This window comes from Zalophus californianus, chromosome 8 (assembly GCF_009762305.2).
Source record: "Zalophus californianus isolate mZalCal1 chromosome 8, mZalCal1.pri.v2, whole genome shotgun sequence".
Taxonomy (NCBI): Eukaryota; Metazoa; Chordata; class Mammalia; order Carnivora; family Otariidae; genus Zalophus; species Zalophus californianus.
The window spans coordinates 65,655,224-65,674,874 of NC_045602.1; the positions used below are offsets into that span (position 1 = coordinate 65,655,224).

The following is a 19,651-nucleotide window of genomic DNA, read 5'->3' on the forward strand; positions in this document are numbered from 1 at the left end:
ATTTCTAGAATGAGACATCTCAGATTGAACCTCAATGGATCACAGCTTCTGTGCATACAACTGATGCTGACAGGCTGGGTCCAGGGACCCAAAGAGGGTCTCCAGGACCAGCTAAGAGGGTCCTTGGCTTCACACAGGATGAAAATCAAATGCAAGCCAGCAGGAAGTGATAGCAGAGTTTATTGAAGATCCAGAGAGATCAGATACAGATGGAGCATCTGAGAAATTCAGAAAGAAAAGGAGCATGAGCCACGTCTTTGTTCAGGGTTTTTATTGAGGACTGTGGTCTGGCATCCAGGAACCAGTTAGAATAAAGACAAGGGCCCAGGTGTTATTCCTTGGAGCCTGGGGGTCTTGACCTCAAAAAGTCTAGTGCTGGTGGTCTGGAATATGCATATGATAGCTTTGTCCAGTCATTCTCATCTGGTCTTTCCTTAGATGTTATCTATTCTAAAGAAATCATTAACTTTTTGTCCCATACAACGGGGACATACACTATTTGCATTCTGAGGCATGTGTAAAGTGGACGTGCAGGTCCTAGCAAGAATAGAAGCAGGGAAAAGAGCAAAAACCATGTTTTTATGGAGTCCTTCAGTTTCCCTATCTCACAACCACAAGAATTTAAACTTTTTATACTTCTGTTTCTGTGTTAATCTTAAAATGCTTAATGTAGAGGCTGCTTTTAGGCAAACAGGGTGAGCAATGGAATTTAGACCTTTCTAGGTTGGAGCAGCCTGGAGCAACCCCCTGGCTGAATATAGACAGGCTGATCAGGCAACCCACACAAAATATCCATAGGCCCTAACTAACCAATGGGTTATTTACAACCAGGAACAGTTACCAAAAAAGGGAAAATTCCGTAAGTTGCACACCTCACCTACCCCCCTTTAAAAACAGCCCCCACCCACTGCCTCCTTGCAGACAGTGTCTTCTTTGCTATCTTGCTGGCTCCTCTGTTGCAGTGTATTCAGTAAACTTCCATCACCTAGGTTCTGCTTTGGGTGAATCCTTTTACCACCCCCATCACTGGCTTCCACCCGATCACTGCCCCACATTTGGGGGCCCCCATCCAATCAAGAGAGACACCACACTTAATAGAAACACAGTCTGGATCATCTTTATGACTACTGAATAACAAATTTCAATACCCACATTGCCTTTAAATTTATGAAATGATTACTACCATATCAATTATTTGGGGTTGGTGTGAGGAAACAGGTGGACTTAATGTGTAAATACTGCTTTCCAATATTTCCAGATGGATGAAAGCTTAACAGATTCATGGGGCTCTACAGCAAAGAGGGTTGTTCAGTATTTCAAACAGGAAACTAGAGGAAAAATTAAAAAGAGGCTAGTCAAGGCTGAATCTACCATTTATTGAGCGCTGACAATGTTGGCAGGTACTGTGATAAACATCTTACATGCTCTGTCACATTTAATCTTTACAAAAACCCTATGAGATTCCTATTAATATCCATGTCTATAAATGAGGAAACTGAGGCTTAGAGAGATAGGGTCAGACAACTATTAAATGGCAGAGCTAAGATTGGGACCACTCAAGACTAACTTCAAGTTTATGCTCCGAACTATTAGGCAACACCACCTGAATGAAATGATTAAATAGTACTTAAGTGCTTTAGCAAAAGGTGATTTAGTATTCCTATTTTATAAATTCAAAGTCATGTTGTATTATGGCAAGTAGATTATGATAGATTTGTCATTAGGACAGGTTTCAATAGATTGGTCTAGAAAACACTGTAGCAACAGGGGGTAAAGTCAAATGTAGAGGAAGAGGCAAAAAACTTCTTTAACACTAAATATCCCTAGCAGATTTAGTAGTAATTCCTTATATTGACATGGAAATGCCAAATCTGTGCTAATATCTCATGGAAACCAAGGTGTCAGGGAGCTGCTTTGCCACTAAATCATTTGTCTGTGTGAAGTTCAACATTTTTAGTTCTTAAAACCATGTTTGAATGTATGTTGGATTTTGTTGTTTGGATTTCTTTGGAGGAAGGAGGTTATGATCTTAAAAGAGAAATACGACCCTCATAATAAAAAAATTATCATTGATTCATTCAAGGAACCATATGAAGATGTTCTAACAGGATTAAGAGGGGTGGGAGAGATTTATTTACTCCCTGAAAATTTATCAAATTCAAATTTCAAACACTATTTTTCATTTTCCAAAACATTTCTTTTAAACAGTAGCTGGCATTTTGCATTTAATAAGAGTTAGTTTAAAAAATAATAACACTTGATCAAAAGGGGCAAAGAAATGAATTGCTAAATATTAACAATGGAAACGAAAATGAATAACAAATAATGTCAAAGATCTAAAATGGTGATATAGATCAATAAGAACTGAAATTAACTTACTAGAAATAAATTAACACAAATCTTTTCAGTAATATTTGTGTGAAATTTATAAAATAAAAACCAAGGCAAAGGACAGGAGAGAGAGATCTCTTTCCATGGTCCACTACATAGATTCTCCTCTAATTTCCAGTTTACAGAAGCCAAATAATGTTTTGTCTGATGACTTCTATTATTACTATATTTACCCTACTTATTCAACATTTGCATTATTCTAGGACTTTCTTTTAAATTACGATAGCACACACATACACAAAAGGCATTAACTTTCCAATTGCCTTTCACTGGCAGATACTTAAATAGGAAAGATAAGTTGTCACAATTGCGTTCAGATAGGTTTGACCCTTTCTAGGCTTCGTAGAAAGCGACCAAGGTATCCGCTTCCCCGCCTTCCCCCGCCCAGCCACCACGGAAACGAAACTGCACCAGGCTCCGCCCCGCCGTCAGCAGAGTGAGCCAATCAAGGTGCAGCCCGGGGTGATCGCGTGCCGGGTGTCATGGCGGCCTGCAGGCATTGCTGCTCGTGCCTCCGACTTCGGCCGCTTTGCGATGGTCCCCTTCGTTTGCCAGGGCGGGATCGGGCGCTCACCCAGTTGCAGGTGCGAGCACTATGGGGTGGCGCGAGGTTCCGAGCCGTGGCCGTGGACTTAGGCAGCAGGTAAGGAACAGCGTGTGTTCTATGTCCTTTCACAAGGCGTCCTGTCCAGGCAGCCCGAGGTAGATTCATCTCCCAGGCTAGGAATCCGGCAACGCAGATCTCATTTACCCCTCTTTACCCCAAACCTAAATACCAGATTTCTCTTTCCGGGTTTGGAGTCTGCTTCCTGGCACCCTTCCCGCACTCACACTCGTGTCCTTTGCTTCTCGGTCCTCCCTTTTACCCTGTTCCGGCTCCTTTCTCCAGCTGAGTCAGTCCACCTGACTTTCATCCCCTTTATTTGCGTGGACTCCTGGACTCTGAAGTGGGAAACATTTCACTTCAAGATAATGAGTTGACAGTGGATGCGTACGTCATCCAGTCCAATTTATTGCCTAAATGCATGGCCAATATGACCCTGGGTAGGAAGGGAAGGAAAACGTCAATTTATTGAACGCTAGTTATGTTATAGACGCTTTTTAAATCTGCAGTAAAGATGCTATTACCTCATTTCATAGTTAAAACAGAAGCTCAAAAAGGCTAACTTTCTCAGAGCCGCCTACTCTGACAGTAGGTGGATTTTGTTTTCTCTCCAAACCCATACTTTTTCCATGGGTCCGTTTGCCATAATTCACATCTAAAATCACTTTTTAGGGACGCCTGGGTGCCCCAGTCGGTTGAGTCTGCCTTCGGCTCAGGTCATGATCCCGATCCTGGGATCGAGTGCTGCATCCTTGCTCAGCGGCGAGCCTGCCGTTCCCCTGCTTGTGCTGGCGTGCTGTCTGTCTCTCTCTGACAAATAAAATCTTTAAAAAATAAGTAAAATAACTATTTAAAAACGGATTTTTAGAGTAAATGAAATTGCTAATGCTTACTTTATATATCTACATTTTTCACATGTACTAAATTTTTTTACCCTAGTGTGTACAAAAAGCTGAAAAATCTGCCATTGATTACAGGTTTGCCTTCCTAACTTACTGAATGATCCTGAACAAGTTACTTAGCTTTTTTGTCACAAAATGAGAAGACTGGCTTAGGTCAAGGGTCAAATTTTTCTGTAAGGGGCAAGATGTAAATACTTTAGGCTTTGTGTGCTGCATACTGTCTGTCACATAGTGGTCTGTGTTTACAGACCCTTTAAAAAAATGTAAAAAAATAAATAACTGAAAGGCTGTACAAAAACAGGCTATATAGTTTGTTGATTCCTAGACTAGATGATCTCTAAAGCTCTTTCCACCTCTGGCATTCTCTGATTCTGATTTTTTTTTTAAAGATTTTATTTATTTATTTGACAGAGAGGGACAGAGCGAGAGAGGGAACACAAGCAGGGGAAGTGGGAGAGGGAGAAGCAGGCCTCCCACGGAGCAGGGAGTCCAATGTGGGGCTCAATCCCAGGACCCTGCGATCATGACCGGAGCCAAAGCTTAACTACTGAGCCACCCAGGTGCCCCTGATTCTGATTTTTTGAGGGAGAGAATATCTCTTCCATTTTTCAATGACTTCACATTCTTTGAATAAATGCCTCAGAACAGACACCGCTGTGCACTAAACGGACTTTTTTAATGGACTCAAAGCAAGAGTAGTAGCCCCTGCCTTCCAAATTTTCCATCATCTACTTTAAATATTTCATTTATCAGTCAACCTGGATCTCTTGTAGTTAGTTCTTGAACCTGTGTCATGTGTTGTAATAACTAGATTCCTACATATCATACCTTCTGGGTAAATCAATTCTTTCATCTTTGTGGGGTTTTTTTTTTTTGCAACATTTATTGAATTTGACTACTATGTACCATTCACTTTATACTTGTTACCATGTGTATTATTAATGCTTCAGGGGACTATATACTATTGTGTTTTTCAAATGCTCTACTTAATATTCAGAGTAACCTTTGAGGCAACTGTTTAATTTTCTGTTCAACAAGCTTTTATTGAGCATCTGTGTACAGGGCACTGTAGATACAGATTCTGATAAGGGAGTAAGATAAACAAAGATGCTGGGAAAATCACTGTAGGAGAGGTGTGAATGGGGTGCCAAAGGAGCACAAAGGATATTTATCCCACCCTAAAGCTTGTCATTGAAGGTGAATCTTGAAGGGGCAGGAGGAGGAATTAGCAAGGAGAAAGTGGAAGTGCAATTACTGGGAGGTGACAGAGTACATTTGAGTAGCTACAAATAACTCTTTGTATGAAGCAAAAGGTGAAATGTGAGTTTAGCATCAAAGATAAGGCCAAGTGACAGGCAGAGACTGAATCTTAAAGATGTTTCGGGGTTTTGTTTTTGTTTTTTTTGTATTAGCGAATTTTTCTCAGTGGAAGTTGGAGGAAGGTGGTTACATTCCACATCATTCTGTAGATGTTTCTAAAAATGTTTTTTTTAAACATCTCTCTCCCTGGAATTGTACTCCTGTGGCAGCTGGCTCTGCTCTTCCCCTTCTCTTCCTCAGCCACCTTTTCCCACCCTTCTTCCCACTAATAATCTCACTTCTCCTCCTAATCCTTTTTATTTGTTGTTTTCAAGTGGTTTTCTTATTAGTTATTCATTCACATTAGGTAAATTCACATGGCTCAACATTTTTAAAAAGCTCAAAAATCTCCTTCCGTAGCCACCCAATTCCAATCCCCAAAAGCCATATGTGTTATCAATCTTGTATGTATCTGGAGCTATTTTACACGTAAAATACTGAAGAGTAAATTGATAAGAGGTAAAATCAATCATGATGTATAAAAGTAATTATAAGCTTGCACCAAAAACAGAACTAAAAGTGCATGAATAGGAAAAAATTACATAGGTCAGTTAACACCAGCTGAGATCATGAGATATAATGAAAAGTAACCACCTGGTTCTTTGTGTAATATAAATTGCACACACCTGGAAGAAAAACAGTTCAAATCAGGGCAATCACCAAGGCAGGACCATAGAACTATCTGGTGGATGGCCTAGGACCCCTACTGGAGACACGGAGTAGACTCAACAGAGGGAACAAAGAAGGCAGGAGTATGTAGTGTTTGAATAAATATATAAATCCAAGTGTTATTTGAATAAGCATATAAATGGAAGTGTGCATGTATGAGAATATTTGGGGGTACTGCAGACCTGTTTGTTTTTCTCACTGATTCAGTCAGTCCCATTGTAAATTGGTTAACTGTAGAAGCTTAACAGTGTTTCCTCGGCTCCACTTCTCTGCCCGCTGATACAATTGGGAAGGTCTGGTTAGTAGAGGAGTGGGTCATCTACTCCTTGCCTCAAGCTTTGTGAGTATGTGTGCTCTCTTTGGTATACTGCTAGTCCCTACATAGGTGGGGCCATGTGACTGGTATTCACCAGTGGAACCTAATAAAAAGTGATACATGTCGTCTGCAGACTGAAGTATTTTAGTCCAATGAAACTTAACCATTATTCAGAGAGAACCCATGTTCTTGACCTCTGTTCTCTACTGCCTTCTCTTGGTCCCCTGTACAAATTATATCCCCATTAAAGAATAAAGATTATCACTGAGGACATGCAAAAGAATATGCCACTGTGAGCATTCTCAAAAATTCTGGGGCAAGATCCCCATTAATGGAACAGAACTAGAGCTTTCACAGCTCCTCTTCTGTCTTGGGCCCACTTGAGTTTATTTGGAGAATACTCCCTTTCACAGGGATCACTCAGAATTTACATTATTAGATGGAATGCTAATTCCTATTAGATCTTTGAGAAATACTGCTAGCATATTCTTACTCCGATTAAACAAAATTTCAAGACCCCAGACTTCTATTTTACACATAAAACCTTATTATTGATTTCAGCTGTAAGTTGTGGGACTTTGCTTGAGTCTACACAATGTGACTGGCTCTGAGCATCTCATTCCCTCCACTTACTATGCCACCTCCAGCCTTATCTCTGCACCTCATCATTCCATCTGTCAGGGTAAACCCATTTTATTGTAGGCTGTCATCACAACATCTGTGTTGAACAGTAATAGAGATCCATCTAGAATTTCTCAAATGTTTCTTGTGGTTAAAAAAAACCTCAATTTTTCAAAGTTAGGACTGATAGTACAAGTGTACATGCTTTTTTGGCTTTCAAATTTAACAAAATGAGTCTTATCTGATTAGATAAATATGCTTTTCATGAACTCAGGCTTCTGACAAGTGTTTAATGGATAGAAATACTGCATTATCTCTTTATCCTTTTTGCATATGAAGGACAGGGCAGGCAGGGCATTAGCGTGTGTGTATGTGTGTGTGTGTGTGTGTATTCAGCACTGGACCATGACAGAGTGTTTCTGAAGCAGCTTTCATAGGACAGAACATCTTCCTCAGTATCTTCAGGAGTCACTGGGTTGGTTTGGCCTCATAATACTCATGAATTTTGGTTTCTTTGACAAGTTTCGCTGATATGTTTCAAGCCTTCAGTAACCTTTTTGTACTCTGCAGAAGCTGGGGAATAAGGCTGATGATAATACCACCTATTTAATATCTATAAAGACAGCTTTATTAATATATAATTTAAGTACTGTACAAATTACCCATTTAGAATGTACAATTCACAGTTTTGCAGCCATCACCATAATCAATTTTAGGACATTTTCATCACCCCCAAAAGAAACCTCAAGCCTATTAGCAGTAACTTCTCATTTCTCCCCAAACTCCATAGCCCCGGGCTACCACTGATCTAGAGACTTTCTGTCTATATGGATTTGCTTCTTGTGAGCATTTCATAAAATAGAGTCAATGACATATGGTCTTTTGTGACTGTCTTCTTTCACCTACTATGGGTTTTTTTTTTTTTGGTATGAAAAATTTTTTTTTTTTTAAGATTTTGTTTATTTGCCAGAGAGAGATTGAGAGAGTGCACAAGCAGGGGTGAGGGGCAGAGGCAGAGGGGAAGCAGACTCCCTTCTGAGCAAGGAACCCAATGCAGGACTCGATCCCAGGACCCTGGGATCATGACCTGAGCTGAAGGCAGTCACTTAACTGGCTGAGCCATCCAGGCACCCCCACTTATTATGTTTCTAAGTTATATCCATGTTGTAACACAGAAATACTTCATTTTTTTTTAAACGATTTATTTTGAGAGAGGGAGAGAGTGAGAGCGAGCATGCAAGAGTGGGGGAAGGGGCAGAGGGAGAGAATCTTTCAGACTCTCTGCTGAGTGAGGAGCTTGATTTTTTTGGGGGAGGGGACTCAATCCCATGACCCATGAGATCACAACCTGCGCGGAAACCGAGAGTTAGACACTGAACTGACTGAGCCATCCAGGTGCCCCAATACTTCATTTTTTAAATGGCTGAATAATATTCCATTGTATGCAGTGAGACCACATTTTGTTTATTCATTTATTAGTGGACATACATTTTGATTGTTTCCATTTTGGGGCCATTATGAATAATGCTGCGGGTATGAATGTTCCTATGCAAATTTTTGCATGGACATAAAAAGTTTTCATTTCTCTTGGGTATTTACCTTGGAGTAGAATTGCTAGATCGTTTGGCACTTATGTGTTTAACCTCTTGAGGAATTGCCAGATAATTTCCCAAGGGAGATGGACCATTTTACATTTCCACAAATACTGTATGAGGGTTCTAGTTTCTCCTCACCAACACTTGTTACTGATCTGTTTGACTATACCCATCCTAGTAGGTGTGATTTTGATTTGCACTTCCCTGGTGGCTAATGATGTTGAGCATATTTTCAAGTACTTACTGGCTACTTAGAAGATTTTCTTTGTATAGACTTCTATTCAAATCCTTCACCAATTTTAAAATTAGGTTGGTCTTTTTATTGAGTTATAAGTATTCTTTACATATTCTAGATACAAGTCCCTTATCAGATAGATGATTTGCAAATATTTTCTTTTATTCTGTGGATTTTCTTTCACTTTCTTGATACCCTTTGAAACAAGAAAAATTTTTAATTTTGATAAAGTACAATTTTTTCTTTTGTCACTTGTGCTTTTGATATCCTATATAAGACATTGTCTAACCCAAGTTTATGAAGATTTACTCCTATGTGTTTTCCTTAGAATTTTATAGTTTTAGCTCTTACATTTATGTCTATACTACATTTTGAGTTAATTTTTTTTTATAGTATGAGGAAGGAGATCCAACTTTGTTAACTTGTCTGCATATGGGTATCTAGTTGTCTCAGCACTACTGGTTGAAAAGGCTATTCTCTTCCCCCACCATTGACTTGTCTTGGTACCACTGTTGAACATGAATGTCTTTGTAGGCAATATTTAGGAATTTATATTTTGTCCTGAAAGTACTGGGGGATATTTTAAAGGATTTTAAGTAGAGAAATTATCCTGTTTGTCTGTTAAAAGGCTACTTTTATCAACAAGGCAAGGGATGACACACTAAACAAAGGTTGTAAATGGGAATTAACATTTAGGAACACAGCTCCTGCACCCCCAAAGTACTTTATCTCTCATTCAGATTTTTCCTGTGCCTTGGTTTCTGTATTTTTCCTTAAGCAGCTCTTAAATTGCCCTGGTACTTTTAATAACGACTGTGAATTCTATCCCTTTTTTGTTTTTTGCTGGGTGGGGGCCTGCATGGCTTGGTTGTTCTATTAGAATCTTAGATTATTTTATACTGAGCTGGGATTTGTATTGATGACCTAAGTCCTTTTGTATTGAATATTTATTTTTAAACAGAAAACTAGAAATATCCTCTGGAAAACTGGCCAGATTTGCAGATGGCTCTGCTGTAGTACAGGTAAAAAGTCCACATTTTTAAATTTTCATCTTAAAAATGGTTATGGAGACTGCTACTGATTATCTTTACAACATCATGTCACTTCTTAGAACTGTGGTACTGTAAGTTAATGCAGACGATTTCTAGTTTCAGAACCATTCCAGAGAACCAGGGAGTCAGAGGGCTGGATATATTAAATGACCTTTAAGATCTGTTTGAACCCTGGAGTTCTGTTTTATTCTGTTAATAAATTCTGTAATGTTTCTCTATAAAAAGTGATTTTACTGTTTGTGATAAATTTTTCTTTTTATATAGCCTAAATTTCTTCTTAAGAAGTAGAAAATAAGATTGCTTGTGACTAAGCTAGCAGTAAGCCTTTTCTTGATTTCGTAAAAGGGATCAAGATTGGACTAGTTGTGATTAATTATTTTCATTATCATTGTGTCATGGAATAACAGTTCTCTTTCCTTGTATTTAACTGGAGCAAGGATTCATTCACTTACGACCTAGATGTTAATGTCTGGTTTTTAAGGAATTTGCCCACTTTATGTTTAAGTCAGGTGACACTGCGGTGATGGTCACAGCGGTCAGTAAAACAAAACCTTCACCTTCCCAGTTCATGCCTTTGGTGGTAAGTATTTGCTGATTTATCTGAACAGTAATATGGCATAAATGTAGAATTTGTAATATTTTTGTCTAATGTCTTAACAAGTGCACAGTGTAAACGTCACACAACAAAGGATTTTCTTTTGTAGTTTGATACTGTGATTAAAAGAATTTAGACCGACTGCTTCATAACCAATTCTCATATTAGTAGTAAGCATGCTTTAGAATGTCCAGGTTGATAAGAACAGTGAAGTGCATGAAGATTTTGATCTTGAATAGCAGTGAATTCATTGCTTTCATAGGTTTCCCTTCAGTATGAGTTTGCAAGTATATGTTTGGTGAAGAGTAAGGAGTGCTTTGGGAGTTTATGGCTTCTTTCTGTTATGAAAACGGGAATGCAGTTTTATGTAACAGAGTTGATAACAAAAAAGGGAATGTTTGATTTGACCAGAATAAGCCACTGTGGGAAATAATGAGGCGGCGTAGTCCACTGCTAAGTGGAAGTCTTTTTAAAAATCAGTTTATTGAAATATTTCTATCAGTTTTCCCTTCCCAAAGAGCTACAGAATGCTAAAAGTAAAATATCCTTCATTCTTAATCTGGACCATGTTGTTAGCAACCTCAGGAGAATTAGTATCTGTATAGTTGTTCTTGGGAAATAGTTTGTTGCCATAAAAAGGAGTCAAATGAACTTCATTTTTTTTTTCAATACTACTTCAGGTTGACTATAGACAGAAGGCTGCTGCAGCTGGTAGAATTCCCACAAACTATCTCAGAAGAGAGATTGGATCTTCTGATAAAGAAATTCTTACAAGTCGAGTAATAGGTAAGATAGTAAGAGGCATTAACTCTCTGTTATGCCTGTGTTAGCATTTCTATCCATATTCTACAGTTCTCTTAAGTTTTCTCCCATTACATTAACACTGCCTGAGATTATTTACTTTCTGTATCCCCTCACTCAGATGTGGGCTCCAGGAAAGAAAAAACTGTTTGTTCACTACTGAATCCTGGGTACTTGTTATACTACCTGGCACAAAATAGGCATTCAGTAAATATATGTCAATGAAATGAATGAATCTCTATTGAGCATATAAATTCTGTGGCTCGTGCCTCTACTATGTTCAATCTACCCCTAGTATTTTTCATTTTCATATTCAGCTTAGTAATTCCTGAAAGCATTATATTCATCAACTACCGAAATATACCTGTAATCTTTCAAATCTTTGACATCCTTAAATATTGTGGGATCATTTGAGTTTATAGCTCTTCTATACAGAAATTGTTAGTGTATATTTATATGCATTTTTCAGACACAGAATACCAAGGAAAGATTTTCTTTTGGTCTGCTGCTCGCCTTAAGTCTCTTTGCTCTGTTTATACATGTAACTGATGCCTATGGAACCAAAATGAAAATTTGCTCCCCAATATTATACTTGTGTGTTCCTGCCCTGCTAATTTTTTGTTATTAGGGCATGGTATATATTAATTGAAGCACTGACATTTATCTGTGACCCTTTCAGTAGATCAGTCCAAGGGAATTTCTTTTTAACGTATTGAACAGCTAGCTATAGGGGAAAAGGGCAAGCTGTAAAGCGACTTTTGTCAGTACTATTTAGTGTCTTTTCTTTTTCTCTTGGCAGATCGTTCAATTAGACCTCTCTTTCCAGCTGGCTACTTTTATGATACACAGGTAGATTCTGCTTTAGGTTTATTTGTTTCCAGATCAATCGAAAATTACTTAATGAATTTCTATAATACTACTTAGACTAAACATTAGAAGACAAAATAAGACTTTTGGTAATGCTGCATTTTACATTAAGCTTTTTAAAGAACAATAATTTTACAGAATATTTATTCAATGTCAATTTGAGTTGATACCTGAATTATGAGTAGGAGTTAGCCAACCTAGGAGTGTGGGGGAAGCATTCTGAGCAGATGGAATGGGAAGCACAAAAGCCCACAGGCAGGAAACAAACTGGTGAGTTTTAAAGTTTAGAGTGATTAAGGAAGGTGTGGACAGACCCTACTGGGACCTTTTAAGTCATATTAGTGTCAGAGGCTAGGACAATTGATACAACTAGTCTTTATTACCTATTTTATTGGGCCTCTAAACTTCTACTTTATTTTAATATTTTGTGAATATTATTCTCTTTCAGAATGACCCATATGCTTTCATGAACTTGTATTTATTTCACAAAAATAAATATGTCTTGCAAATACGCCTTTGCAAGTATGTCACTGCCTCAAGTAGTTCTTTTTTTAATAAGTTGTTTTCTTAAGTACATGACATAGACATATTATTGCAGTATAAAGGAATTTATCAGTTCATTTTGTATATGCTTATAAACAGAAAACAATATTTTTATGTACTAGAAATAGCTAACATTTACTGAATATTTTCAACATGCCCAGTATTGTAAATGCTTTACAAATAATATTTCCTATAATTTTCAGAAAACCTTTTAAGAAAATGCTATCATTTTTTCCTTTTAAAGGTGAGAAACTTTTGAGGCTTAAGTAATTTGCCATAGTCAAGCATGTAGTTAAATGATAGCCAGAAATAAGGGGTTTGACTACAAAGCTCATGCTTTTAACCACATAGTGCTCCTTTATTTTAGCCCAGGATGTTAAACAAAATGATAATCCTCCTAAATCAAATAGATTTTTTTTTTAAGTGCTCTGAATTTTTTCCCTTGTACCAGGTACTTTGTAATCTGTTAGCAGTAGATGGTGTTAATGAACCTGATGTTTTAGCAATTAATGGTGGTAAGTATAAAATTCGAGATTAAAATTATCACTGTCTTTTTAAAGGAATGAACTCTTTTTACTTCAGTTCTTTTTTTTTCTTCTTTTTTTTTAAGCTTCTGTAGCTCTCTCATTATCAGATATTCCTTGGAATGGACCTATTGGTAAGTTAGGATTTGAAAATAAGAAACATTATGTTTTTTTCTTGAAATACTAGTGAGCATGCAATAGCAAGAGCATAGACTTACTAGCTCTGATTTATCATCTCGTAGGGAGTTAAATTAGATGACATTCTAAGAGTCCTTTTAGCTCCTTGAGATATTTTCATCCTTGCCTTAGGTTTTGTTTTTGATATCAGTATGTTATGGTGTTAGAGACTTTATGTTCCTAGATACTTTGACTTCTTAGTTGTCTCTCTGTTTAAGGACTTTTGGTGTGTTGGGCTGGGGGGGCGGAATAGGAAATTGTTAGAGTACATAGTCTTTCAGAATAAAACAAATATGTTTATAACTTAAAACTCTTACAGGTTGTAATCATGCAATATAAAAATGATTCACCGAGTAAATAATTTTTGAATATCCTAAATGTCAGGTACTAAGCTAAGAACTGAAGGAAGAAAGGCAATCTAGGAATAGTTCTCGCTTTCAGTGTAAGTAGGAGAAACAAATAATTATTTATAAACAGTATTATAAAGGTATAGTAAAAATGCTAAAAAAAATGATAGAGGAGGTTGGGTTTAGTCTTTTGAAGTCAGGTTGTCAAGGACAGCTTCTCAGAGTACTCAACATTAAAGCTGAACCTTAGTAGGATCAAATGGTAAGCATTTGCCTTGGAAAAAGTATAGTCTAGCCCAGGAAAAGAGCACGAGCATAATTATAGAGGTATGGAAAAAAAATAATGTATTTAAGCAACACAGAGTGCTCCAGTGAGGCTATTAGGGTGGGGTAGGATGTTCTGTGGGCCTTAAATACCATGGTAGAAATACGGATTTTATTGTAGTCACAATGGAAGATAGGGATTGAAGCTATCACTGGAATAGTGTCTTAAAAACTGAGACTTTTTATTACACAACTGCCCATATTTTGATATATTTTAGGGGCAGTGCGAATAGGAATGATTGATGGAGAGTGTGTTGTTAACCCAACACGGAAAGAAATGTCTTCTAGTACTTTAAATTTGGTGGTTGCTGGAGCACCTAAAAGTCAAATTGGTAAGTAGTTTAAGTAGTACATTTTTTTCTGGATTTTACTTATAAGTTCTGGCTTCTTAAAAATGCATTTATATTCTTCTGTATGTGTGTCTTGTCACTTAGCCATAAAGATTTTTGTTCTGTTTTATTGCTGCCCTATTTTGGTGGTGCTCTTGCTTCATATCAAACAATACCTAAATTATAGAATGTGATACAACTTTGGGATGCTTGGGTAGCACAGTTGGTTAAGCATCTGCCTTCAGCTCAGGTCATGATATCAGGGTCCTGGGATTAAGCCCTGCATGGGCTCCTTGCTCAGTGGGGAACCTGCTTCTCCCTCTGCCTACTCTCCCCCTGCTTGTGCACTCTCTGACAAATAAATAAAATCTTAAAAAAAAAAAATGTGATATAACTTTAACTGAAACATAAAAAAATCTTTATTTACCAAGACAGTTCTGGTAATTATTTTTAGACTAATAAGCTAATCTAAAAATCGAATTTCTAAATCTGGTAATAAATTGTTTTATTAGTTTAAATATGTTAATTTAGCTAATTCATCATTCAGAGCCTGTTTAATGTCCTTTGAGAAAAAGGTGACCTATTTCTGGTAGGTAGAAAACTAATAAAGAAGAAATGCACTGACCATAGGTCATCTCCACTCCTCGTAACAAAAATGTCATAATTGCATCAATGAAAATTGGCCCAGTTCTCTTGAAGGAGAATTGGCTTTGACAGTCAGAATGACCTGTGTTTGAAACCCAGCAGCTATCACACAGTTAACTGTGTAACCTTGGACAAATTAATTAAGGTCCCATAAGTTTATTCTACTGTGTGATATTTGATGTCTGGGACTTTTTGACATGGGATCTTCTGATGTGGGAATATTTTGATAAAATATAAACTATTAAGCTTTTAGTACTTTTGTGTCCAATTAATGTGTGAAACACATTTCCAGCTTCTTTTGAAATACTGATCAGTAATGGAAATAGAATAAGGTACTATATGGTAGATAAAACACATATGAGTTGTACGTTATCTACATATCAGTTAGGGATTGTGTTGCTAAAGTAACAAGGGAGTCCAGGACAGTTATAGTGGCTCCATGATATCTTTTTTTTTTTTTTTTTGGTAAAGATATTATTTATTAGTACACACGAGCGTGCATGGGTCAGTGGGGGGAGGGGAAGAGGGAATCTCAAGCAAGACTCCATGTTGAGTATGGAGCCCGTCCCAGGGCTCGATCTCATGACCCTGAGATCATGACTTGAGCTTAACCAACAGCCACCTAGGTGCCCCTGGCTCCATGATGCTTTAAGAAATCTAGATTCCTTCCAGTTTTCTGCTCTGCTATCCTCAAGGTGTGGCCTTCATCTTTATGCTTATGAACTTGCTTTTGGAGTTCTGGGGCCAACTTATCTGATTTATAGACAAGAGGAAGAAAAAGGAGGGGAATAACAAAAAGGTGTATGCCAGCCGAGTAAGTCACCCTCCCTTTCAAGGAGGTTTCCTAGAGCCCCCACATAGCAATTTTCTCTTTCACTTATATCACACCAGGCAGAACTATAACACATGATTGCATTCTTGACTACAGGGGAAGCAAGGAAATGGATTGTTGGATTCTAGCTCCTGAAGGTGAGATTCTTACTGTGGGAAACTATCACAATGTAGAGAGAACATTCCAAAGATTTGGGGAAGCCATGAATAACAAATGACCCCTACATATTTGAGCATCCCAGAAAGGGCCTTGAGCAGAGTATTGGTTTACTGTCTCAAGTTTACTTGGTCTGCATCTGAAATTTTTTTTGAAGTTACAGTGTTCATTACTTTCACTTAGTAAATTGATTTGGCTACTTTATAGAGTTTTTGTGAAGATTAGAGTCAGGGTTTGTAAAGTGCCAAGCATAATACCTAGTACCTAGTAGGCAGACTGTTAATACCTGCTGTTATCATTAAAACACAGAAATAAACTTGCTTCTGAATGGCCATAAGTATATAGCCTCTACCTGCCTTAGACTTTGAACCCCTCTAATTTTATGGAGATCTTGGAGGAATAAACTGAGGATCTTTGTTGCATCTGTGGCATGCTGTAAAAACCCCATAGGCAACTTCTAGCTTGCTCTTCTTACTTCTTGCTCTCTAGTTGGACAAAATAGACTCTAGAGACTGCATAAAGCTTCAGAAGGTTGTTCTGAGTAACTAGAAGGAGGCTGAGAATGATTCAGAAGCAACCTCTAAGGAGACTGGTTTCAGAAATTACCAGCCTCCATTTTAGGTCTTTTGCATCACTGTTTCCATGAAGATATTCAGCTACTTCTCTGCTTTCATAACAGTGCACCAAATATAAATTTGACTTCATGTCCATTGTCAAAGTTAATATTGGGCCCAAGTCCAATACCATCATCATGGAACTTCTGGAATACAAAAATACAAAAAAGTAATTGCTGCCATTCCATTATTAAAATATTTAGTAATCCAGATCTTTAAAGTATGACCTTAAAGGGCAAGAATAATTTCTTTGTGCTGTTGGCTGCTAGATGACTTCAGCAGCCATCATTCTGCACATTCTGCTTGTTTTCAACTGGTACATTTAATATCACTCATCTTTCTATGTATGCTAGGATAGAATTTAGGAAAAAGTATATCAGTAACAATTTTTTTTTTAAAGATTTTATTTATTTATTTGACAGAGACACAGTGAGAGAGGGAACACAAGCAGGGGGAGTGGGAAAGGGAGAAGCAGGCTTCCCACGGAGCAGGGAGCCTGATGCGGGGCTCGATCCTAGGGCTCTGGGATCATGACCTGAGCCGAAGGCAGACGCTCAACGACTGAGCCACCCAGGCGCCCCTATCAGTAACAATTTTTAAGAAGAAATTTTTATCTAGAACTCATAGTTTTCAGCTAATCTTAAAAATCTTTAATCTTCGTGCGCCTGGGTGGCTCAGTTGATTAAGCAACTGCCTTTGGCTCAGGTCATGATCCCGGAGTCCCAGGATCGAGTCCCACATCGGGCTCCCTGCTCAGCGGGGAGCCTGCTTCTCCCTCTGACCCTCGCCCCTCTCATGCTGTTTCTCACACTCTCTCTCTCTCTCAAATAAATAAGTAAATAAAATCTTTAAAAAAAACTTTAGTCTTCAACTACTGAAAGATTAACAGAAATCATTTAGACAACCTTTTTTTGTGTAAATTTTTAGTCTACATGGCAGTGTTGTCCAGTAGAACTCCGCAATGAAGTAAATGTTTTATATCTGAATATGTGGCTACTGTGTACTTGAAATATGGCTAGAGTAGCTAAGGAACTGAATTTTTAATTTTACACAATTTTAATTAAATGCAAATAACCATATGGAGCTAGTAATTGCCAAATTGGACAGCACAAATCTACAGACACAAAACCATAAGGAATTTTCTTATATTTTTAAAAATGAATTGAAATTTAATGAAAACAAAGTCTGAGGAATATTAATTTTCCTTACCATATTATTCCTTTCATATTCTCTTTTAAATCTACTTATTGAGGTATAATTTACGTATGTCAAATGCATTTTTAAAAATCTCCAGTTCAGTTTAATTCTGCAAAAAGTGAGAGAGGACGTCATGGGAATACTGATGAGAATAATAATATAAGTATAATCTCAGTATCGTGTCAGAAAAGCTGCGTTATGCCTCAAGTATTGAAACCTTACCTTGCCTTACCCTCCCCCATTTGTAATATAATCATTTTAATATATTCCTCTGCATTTAGAACCACAACAGGCCATGTTATAATTTTTGCTTTTGCTTCAGCCATCAAACATAATTTAGAGAACTCAAGAGGAGAAGGAAAGTATATTGTATTTACACACATTTTTGCTTAACGGTACTTTTCCTTCCTGATATTCCATGGTTTCTTTTTTATTGTTTCTGTTTAGATAACTTCCTTTAACAATTCTTTTAGGGTAGGTCTGCTAGTGACAAATTTTCTTAATTCTCCATCTAAGAGTCTCACTTCATTCCTAAATATGCATTCCTTCTTTCCTTTATTCCCTAAATATTTTCACTGGGTATAGGATTTTGGGTTGACAGTTCTTTTCTTTCAGCACCTAAAAAATATTATGCCACTCCCTTCCAACCTGCATGGTTTCCAATAATAAATCTGTTATTTTAATTGCTTTTCCCATATGGATGAGGTTGTGTTTTTCTCTGGCTAGTTTCAAGGGTTTTTTTGTCTTTGGTTTTCAGAAGTTTAGTTAGGATATGTATTTCTTTGGGTTACCCTATATAGGGTTTACTCAGCTTCTTGAATCTGTACGTTTATGTCTGCCAAATTTGGGGAGTTTTCAGCTATTATTTTTCTAGTACTTTTCAGCCTACCATCTTTATCCTCTCTTTCTGGAACTCAGATGACACAAATGTTAGATCTTTTGTTTTAGTTTCACAGGTCGGCTTCAATTGGCTGTTGGAATTCCAACATACAATACAAAGCACATAAGGAGATTTTTTTCATTCTATATTATACCTAGAAGCTTTGCAAGTGATGATTTAGATAATAATAAATCTTAGTGACAACATGATGTGGTTAATATTAAATATGATAGTTACCTATGCATTACATGATCTTTGGCTGTACAAATTGAGAAGGGCCAGAAATGACATGAGTAGGCAGCAATCCAGCGGCCTGGCAAGAAACCGAAGCCAAACCTGAATAGCAGATTTTACTGGATACCATGCTAGAAGTGCTACTTGGAGCTTCCCTGCTTTACACAGGAGTTTTACTATCATAAAACCATAAAAGATTTTGCAAAAGATTTCCCTCCACCTGTGCAAGCATTAGACAATGTGACAATGACAGAATTAAGTAGGAGTTCACATCAAATCATTGTTAAACAGAAAACATTTATTGGATTCCTATTATGCTGATATTTTTAAATTTCATTTTAAATACATATTAAAAATAAATGCAGCTGTATGCTTTAAAGGTGGAATTTTATAGTATTTGAATTATATCTCAAAACTTATTTAATAAGTATGCATGGTAGATTTACCATTAATAAGCAAAACTGATCTGTAGTATTTATGTCGTGTCAAGGTGCTTAAAAATGCTATACTGGTAAAAGATTCAATGGCAATCTTTTTTTTTTTCCCCTCTTTAGTGATGATGGAAGCCTCTGCGGAGAACATTTTACAACAGGACTTTTGCCATGCTATTAAAGTGGGGGTAAAATATACCCAACAAATAATTCAGGGCATCCAGCAGTTGGTAAAAGAAATTGGTGTTACCAAGAGGACACCTCAGAAGTTATTTACCCCTTCACCAGAGATTGTGGAACACACTCATAAGTAAGAATATCTGTACAAAAGAAAATTTGAAGTTACCAGATTTAATTTCCTCTCAGAAAAAAACTTCCCATGGAAGCACAGTCCATGCATTACTTCCTATA

General features: G+C 37.3%; 1 protein-coding gene and 1 long non-coding RNA gene across 6 annotated transcripts in view; one reads left to right on the forward strand and one right to left on the reverse strand.

Annotated features, from left to right (window-relative positions):
* The window catches only part of LOC113937063, a 447,938-nt gene that overhangs the window by 382,041 nt on the left and 46,246 nt on the right, over positions 1-19,651 (reverse strand). The gene's annotated exons all lie outside the window — the stretch shown is intronic.
* The window catches only part of PNPT1 (polyribonucleotide nucleotidyltransferase 1), a 46,142-nt gene continuing 27,841 nt past the window's right edge, over positions 1,351-19,651 (forward strand). The window contains exons 1-9 of one of the 3 annotated variants that reach the window (XM_027620728.1): positions 1,351-3,034; positions 9,654-9,714; positions 10,250-10,324; positions 11,020-11,125; positions 11,940-11,989; positions 13,002-13,065; positions 13,161-13,208; positions 14,141-14,254; positions 19,364-19,550. In XM_027620728.1, coding sequence (XP_027476529.1) covers positions 2,874-3,034; positions 9,654-9,714; positions 10,250-10,324; positions 11,020-11,125; positions 11,940-11,989; positions 13,002-13,065; positions 13,161-13,208; positions 14,141-14,254; positions 19,364-19,550 — 866 coding nt within the window. In that variant the 5' untranslated portion in view covers positions 1,351-2,873. The remainder of the gene's footprint in view (positions 3,035-9,653; positions 9,715-10,249; positions 10,325-11,019; positions 11,126-11,939; positions 11,990-13,001; positions 13,066-13,160; positions 13,209-14,140; positions 14,255-19,363; positions 19,551-19,651) is intronic. The other 2 variants (XM_027620730.1, XM_027620729.1) reach the window with 2 other exon arrangements.